The sequence below is a fragment of the Atta cephalotes genome, assembly GCF_000143395.1.
Source record: "Atta cephalotes unplaced genomic scaffold scaffold00013, whole genome shotgun sequence".
Lineage (NCBI taxonomy): Eukaryota > Metazoa > Arthropoda > Insecta > Hymenoptera > Formicidae > Atta > Atta cephalotes.
In genome coordinates, this window is record NW_012130077.1 from 1061380 (window position 1) to 1068654 (window position 7275).

General features: G+C 28.9%; 1 protein-coding gene across 1 annotated transcript in view; it reads right to left on the reverse strand.

Annotated features, from left to right (window-relative positions):
- LOC105617409 overlaps nt 1–7138 on the reverse strand; it is an 11743-nt gene extending 4605 nt beyond the window's left edge. Inside the window, exons 1-10 of the mRNA XM_012198963.1 lie at nt 7116–7138; nt 3943–3965; nt 3650–3723; nt 2818–3178; nt 2085–2560; nt 1711–2009; nt 1236–1420; nt 870–995; nt 642–692; nt 425–550 (exon numbers count right to left, since the gene is read on the reverse strand). Coding sequence (XP_012054353.1) covers nt 425–550; nt 642–692; nt 870–995; nt 1236–1420; nt 1711–2009; nt 2085–2560; nt 2818–3178; nt 3650–3723; nt 3943–3965; nt 7116–7138 — 1744 coding nt within the window. The remainder of the gene's footprint in view (nt 1–424; nt 551–641; nt 693–869; nt 996–1235; nt 1421–1710; nt 2010–2084; nt 2561–2817; nt 3179–3649; nt 3724–3942; nt 3966–7115) is intronic.
- Nucleotides 7139–7275: the final 137 nt, after the last annotated feature.

The window sequence follows — 7275 nt, forward strand, 5'->3', positions numbered from 1 at the left end:
TATATATATATATATATATATAGAGCCAAGAAAATTTTATTATTCCTGTGAACACAGGATTGGGAAATTTGAGCGTTGTGACGTATGTTATGTCAATAAAGTAGTCATTAGAATATAAAGCACTTATTACGATATATTAATGTACACATATAAATAAGCTTCTACAATTAATTTATGAACAAGGAATGTGTATGTCAGAATAAATTATTAATTTGTATATTTATGTTAAGTATCACGTAAGAAGATTATGAAATAATTCAAAATATTTTCCCAAAATTGAAATTGTAATTTCTTTAAATTTCTTATACGTAAAAAATGTGGAAAAAATGTGGAAAAAAACTGATTTGAGATATTCGTAATATTTTTAAAAATATTCTCTTAGTGAGATAAATTTTGTAAAAATATTTGAATCAAATATATTTACCATTATTTTCTGATGCTGTCATTGCTTGTAATATCCTGAATGATCGAGAAGGAATTGCACTACCCGTGTATTTCTTCGGTTCTTGTACTTGTTGTTCACTGGGTGGCAAATTTGCTTGTGTCTCTTCTGTATGAAAATGATTACAAATTTATTATATTTCAGTTATTTTAATAAAATTAAAAAAACAAAATTTATTTTTGCAGTTACACATACTTACCAAACGACTTAGAATTTCTGTTTTGCCGTTTATTTGCAACGTTTTGTGGTACTGTAACATATAAAATTAGAATTATTATATTGTTTATATTTGTAATATCCAATCTTTATTGTTTGAATACTAAGGAGGTTTGATTGCTTTAAAAAACAAGAAGTTACAATGTATATATTATTATACTTTTAATGAAATTCAACATTAATAAAAGTTTTTAGATAAAAACAATCTTACCAGCACAAGTTACTGAAGCATCATTCGAATCTGTCATATTTTGTAAAAAACGGAAAGCTCGTGAAGGTATTGCCGCACCACGATATCTTGGATCTTTCTCTTGATGAAGATAAATCTCTTGGTCGACTGTAAAATATAATATTTATCATTTCAAGTTTTCAAACGATAGTTTAATTTAAAATATTAAATCAATTAGTCTTTAAAAACCGTATTAAAAATAATTTACATTATATTATATTGATAATAATTAATATAAATGTATAATTTGAAAAATATATCTATTTACACATAAAATATTTCTGTACACATTATAAATCGATATAATAAAAAATTAATATGGTAGATACATAAATAATATTATTCTACCTTGTTCTTTAAATTTATTCATGAGTAGTTTTTCATCTTCACTTAATTCCATTTTACGTATTTGTTCGGTACCAACATCGTTTAATTCGTCTGTGTCCGTTATTTTTTGAAGGACACGAAATGATCGCGACTGAATCGGACCAGGCTCGCATTGCTGATTAAGGTCGAGACTCCGCTGTTGCACTCTGTCAAGAATTTTAGTTATAATTAATAATTAAAATAAAATTGTGAATGTTAATAACTAACAAATTTGTTAAACATTTTTTGAAACACGATTTAAAATTACTTTTTAAATAAACTTTAATATATGATTAATTGTATGTTACCAAAATTGAATTGTTTATTATCAAGATACAAACTATATTACTTATTAATTAAAAAAATGTATATTACTTAAATAACTTAAATATACATTAATTTATATAAATTTAATTACATTTTAATTTAATTTACTTTAATTTAGTTTTGAACTTACATTCTTGCTGGTTTTCCAATCTTAATATTATTTTCCGTAGTTGGTGGCATATTTCTTTTCTCGCTACCTTCCACTACGAGAGGAATAATATAAGTCGTTCCAGTCGAATCTGGCCGAGATGTGACATGAATCTGAGACTGCTTTTGATTTTGCGGATGATTTTGTGTCTGATTCTCAAATGTATGTTGTGCAGGTACTTGACCCCATCGTTGCTGATGATGCACAGTTGGAGGCTGTTTGGTAAATTGATGATGACCAGAATCACGCTTCACATCAAATACCGATGGTCTATCTTCGATCTAAAGAATATCATAATGTTAAAAAAATAAAAACGATATTTTAAGAACTAGCAAGAAATTAATTTACCAACTTACTCGGATAGGTACAACTCGTTCATGCGGTTGCGAATTCGTTTGTTGTGACGTTACAGAATTGATACTCTGCCTCTGCTGCTGTTGCTGCGGTTGCTGCTGCTGCGGCTGTTGAGATAATTGTTGCGGTTTTGTTTGTTGACACTGTGGAATCGAATATTGTTTTTGCTCTTGCTTTTGTTTCGCTTGTGAACATTGCGGAGACGCTTGTTGGACTTGAACATAAATCGGAGAAACTGAATTCTCCGACGAGTCGCTGCCAATCGTTTTATTCACATTCGTGCGTTTAGCCCATTCAGGCAATTCTTCCTGGGGCTTATTTTTATTCTGCATCCAAGGTGTAGGAGCCTTGGCTAAAGTGATTTGAGTAGGAGTACTCGGACTTTCAGGAGTGCTCGACTGACTTGACGTGACTGTGATCGGTATTTTAGTATCCACCTTTGTAATATTTCTTGCTGGTTCAGCTTGTTTGTCCACAGCTATAAAAAAAATTGAAATGTTTCCGTTACAATTTCACCAAATAAATATCATCAATTATTTACAACTCATAACTGATCATGATTTTATCATACATATTTGTTTAAAAATTTTTTTAATTGACATCCAGAACAGATTATTATATTGTACAACAATACAGTATATATCAAACTTTAAAAAATTGAATATAAGATAGAAATTGCCTATATATAATGCTATATAATTTTCAAAGGAATGGAAAAAGGATATAAATAATTACCGTTCGACAATGTTCTATTGACTGAAGGTGATTGTGACATCCTATGGGGTGGCTGGGGTGGCACATTGGAAGGAAAAACAGGTACCGCGACTTGAGGCACCAAGAGATTCGTTGCGGGAGAAACTACAGGCGATTGCTTTGACTCGATAGCAGATTTTGATGGTCCCTCTATGCCCTCATCATTAGCATTTTTCGCTACTCTTCTCGCCATTCGTGGACTACGAATCTGCGAGAGATCTAATTTGCCGCCCATACCCGGAGTATAAGTAAAAGGTTTTTTGTCCTTCGTTAGCATAGCATTCTGAATGGCTGCTGGTGGTTCATAAACATCATTGCTAACTACCTGTGGCCTCTTTGCGTTCTATATGTCGCGAATCAACAAACAAAAAAAGATGAATTATTATTATTTATTATTAGCTATTAATTAAACAATTAAAGACTAAAGTTAAGGCTAAATTTTTACAGTTACAGTAAAATACAATACTTTTTTCCATAATGTAACAGATTTAACATTTTACTATAAATATGGGGTATACAGCCTAATATCTATTTCAATATTTAAAATTTTTTAAATAAAAATTTTTTTAAGTATATTTAATTTTAAAAGAAATAAAATTTTATATATCAACATATGCTGTACTTTAACTTTTCAAAATAAATTTCTCAAAATATAATAGAATATTTTAGAATTGTGTTCAATACCAGAGAAAATTTAAATAATTGACTTCTTTCTTGTATTTGTGAAAAAAATTTTATTTACAGAATTCTATTTAATAAATGAATCACTTGACGCTATCATTGAGTCTCGTTATATCTTACGATTTCATCTTACCTCGGCAGTATTTATCCTCATAGCTGGCAAATGACCAGACACAGGAGGTGGAGGAGGTGGCGGTGGAGGTGGCCCTAAAATCATATAAATTATAAGTAATACAATATAATACAAAGAAGTGATATAATTAACTAATTAACATTTTCTAATAAACTTATTAAAATGTAACTTTAATAATGTTTATTTGAAATTCTTATTCATTATCTTTAAGATACGATGTCTGATGCGATATATTTTTTAAATTTATATTTATCTCTTTTTACTATAAAAAGAAGTATGACATGTGTACATACCTGCAACCATGACATCCGGATTTCTGTAAACAAAAATCGAACAATTCATTAATTTAGATAAATTTACTAATTAAATAATTTGTTTCTTAGCGAAATATATAATGGAAACCACTTTAACAGTTTTAGATAAACAGAGATGTCAAATGTATCATAAAATAACTTCTTCGCAAAATCAATATTTATTATATCGACTTCGTACCTAATTGAATAACGTGTGCAGTCAATTATTTTTTGATAGGATAAAAAGCTGGTTCAACAACTCTGATTCACTCTGTATACACACACACACACACACACACACACACACACATACACACACAAAACCTGTACTTTTAATTGTTTTAAATTAAAATATATTTAATTATTGTAATTTTAATATATTTTTCCTTTTAATTAAAAATATATTTTTAAACTGTAATTTTGCTATAATTTGAACACATTAATCAGTTTATTCAAATTAAACCTGCTCCTTACGCAATGCAACATTATGACATGTTCATAAAAAAGAATCATTTTTTCGTGATATGTTGTTTTCTCAAAAATATACACATTTGAAAGGAATAATTAATCTAGTCTTCTTCGTTTGCATGAGACATTGCTATCTTATCACTGGAATGCAACTACTTTAAAGATGACTCATCTTGTGTGTATTCATACTTTGCGCACGTACATTTACATTTCATACATATGTTCAAATTTAATTTATAATTTAATGATGTATGATGATTTATTAATGTATATATTTATTTATAAATATATAAATTGTAATAATTGCAATTAAGAAAATAATTAAACTTGAATACAATCTCTTAAATACAATTTCTATCTATCTATTTTAAGAAATCATTAATCCGTATTGTTCTCAGAGCATTCATACATACATAAATTTATCGTGATAATTAAATTGGGAATACAAAAAATACTTAATTATTTCATATTTCTTCTATCGATCAAAACTATGTACAATCTGATAGTTGATTAAAATGTCTTTTAGGAGAACATGGTCAGATATTTCCTTAAAAGGATTAAACAACACCACTGGAATCACAGTGCAATTGGAAGATATCTCGCAGTTGTGTAAATGTAGGTCGTTACACAATATTGACAATTCTAATTACTATCAAAGAATTAAGAAAAACAATTACAAATAATTTCTAAGATTCTTATACACAAAGTGAGAAAAAGATTGCGAATTAAATATGAAAATTTAGTTTCCTTAGATTTATAATTAGATTTATACTTTTGCTTAACTTCAAAATTATACATTTCGTTGATTTATTTTTAAACTATGAACTCAATGCGATTTCTATGTGAATCATGTTAATAAAATCAATGTAATAAAATCTTGTAAAGAAAAAGAATATGATAATAATTCAATAAGAGATAATAATAGAAAATAAATATTTTTTATAATAAAATATATGTAATAGTAGTCTTTGTATATGTAAATTTTGTCAATAAAATGTTCAATAAAAAATCTAACATGAAATTATTGCAAAGTGTAACAAAAACAAATAGTATGTAGAATGTATTAATTTCATTAGTTATTATATATGTAAATAATTCATTCAAGAATTAAACAAAACTCTTCTTTAGCAATGAATAGAAGAAGCTGAAAATTTTAATAATAGAATTTTGGAGTCAAGTCTAATACTGTGCCGGAGCGCAGGCGTTTTTATCTTGGCACAACCAGTACAGCACGTGACTCTCACTTTCAGCAGATTCATGAATACTTCGTTGAAAAAGATAGTGCTTCTTGTGGAAAATTTGCCAACTTCTTCTACGTTATTTTGACATAAATAAATTATTCACGATATACTATATCGATCTTGTTATTATCAGTACCGATGACTAATACAATTATTATAAATAAATGTTTATTTTTTTATTTTTTATTTTAGCCATCATGAAATTCATTAGTATTTTAATAATTTTCTGCACTTAATAAATTTGGGAAATTTAAAAAATTTCCCAAAATTAAAAAAAATGTTTATCGTTTGTAAAAATCTCCTAAAAAAAGTTGATTGATTTAGCCAAAAATATTTTTCTTATTCTCTTCTATATCATGTTATCACAAATTATGAAAAGTATTATTTTCTTAAAGTGTAAATTTCTCAGAAAAGTTCGGTCATGGCGAATCAAATCGGTCATGCTCATGGCGGCCACGCCGTAATGCTCGGAACCCAGCCAATAAACCGCAGCAAGTAGAAATGTATTTAAGTAGATACACGAGCGAGAGTAATTTTAGCGCGGACGGACTTGCGCAGTGGAGTTTCGCACATTAAATATTTCGAATCATTTTATTTTTAGGATTTCTTCTCGCGGCAAATACACGATAAATGTGCGATCACCTCACAATCGATCGTATTGAATGAAGATAGTTATCAAATTCAATCAAGAGTCGAGAAACCTTGGATCTGAAAAACGTATATATTAATTATGAAAAAAAATTAAAATTCTACTGTTAGTAACATAAAAGAATATTATCATAAGTACCTATAACCAACAATCCGATGACGATTTTATTTTTATTCAAAAAAGATATTCATTTTACTAAAATGTTTACCAAACGAGGCATTGCGCCCAATTAAACGTAAAAATGCGCCGACTTGCGAAAAGCTACGCTCCAAGTCAAATCTTTTTATCGAACGACATCACTCGTCTCTTGACGACGAAATATGTGTTCTCCTTGGGACACCCAACGACAAGGCCGATTTGGCCTTGCGATGCTCGACCCATTGCACGACAATCGAAAAACGAGTTCCATCTCTGATCCTTTATTCTTTCGCGAGATCTGTCTCTCTTTCAAGTTTTGTGTGTATATGTCGATAAAACATAAACATTACATAAAATAATTTTTATCTTTTAATATAACTGACAATGTTCTAACATATTTTAAAATTATATATTTTAAAATTGTAATCCTACATATTAGTTAAATCGAAAATAATTCAACTCGATATTAGATTATAACGCTTGAACTTAATATTGACTGTAAGATTACCGGTAGTTTTAAGTCATGCTTATCCGATCTTTCTTTCTTTTTTAATATATGTTCTTATCGTAATAAATAAATGCACTACGATTACATTTTTTATTTTAGAGTGATCTGAAGAGGCAGAGTCACGCGTATTTCAACATGGATTGTAATTTAGAAGAAACGATGATCTTACCCGACAAATGTCGAAGAGTTCATATCCAAGATAATTTCGTAATTCACTGATGTTGATTCCGCACGCTGGCTTATGCCGCTACTCACTAGCCAAGAAAGAGAGAAAGAAAAAGAGAGAGAGAGAGAGAGAGAGAGAGAGGAGGGGAGGGGAAGAAGAGAGA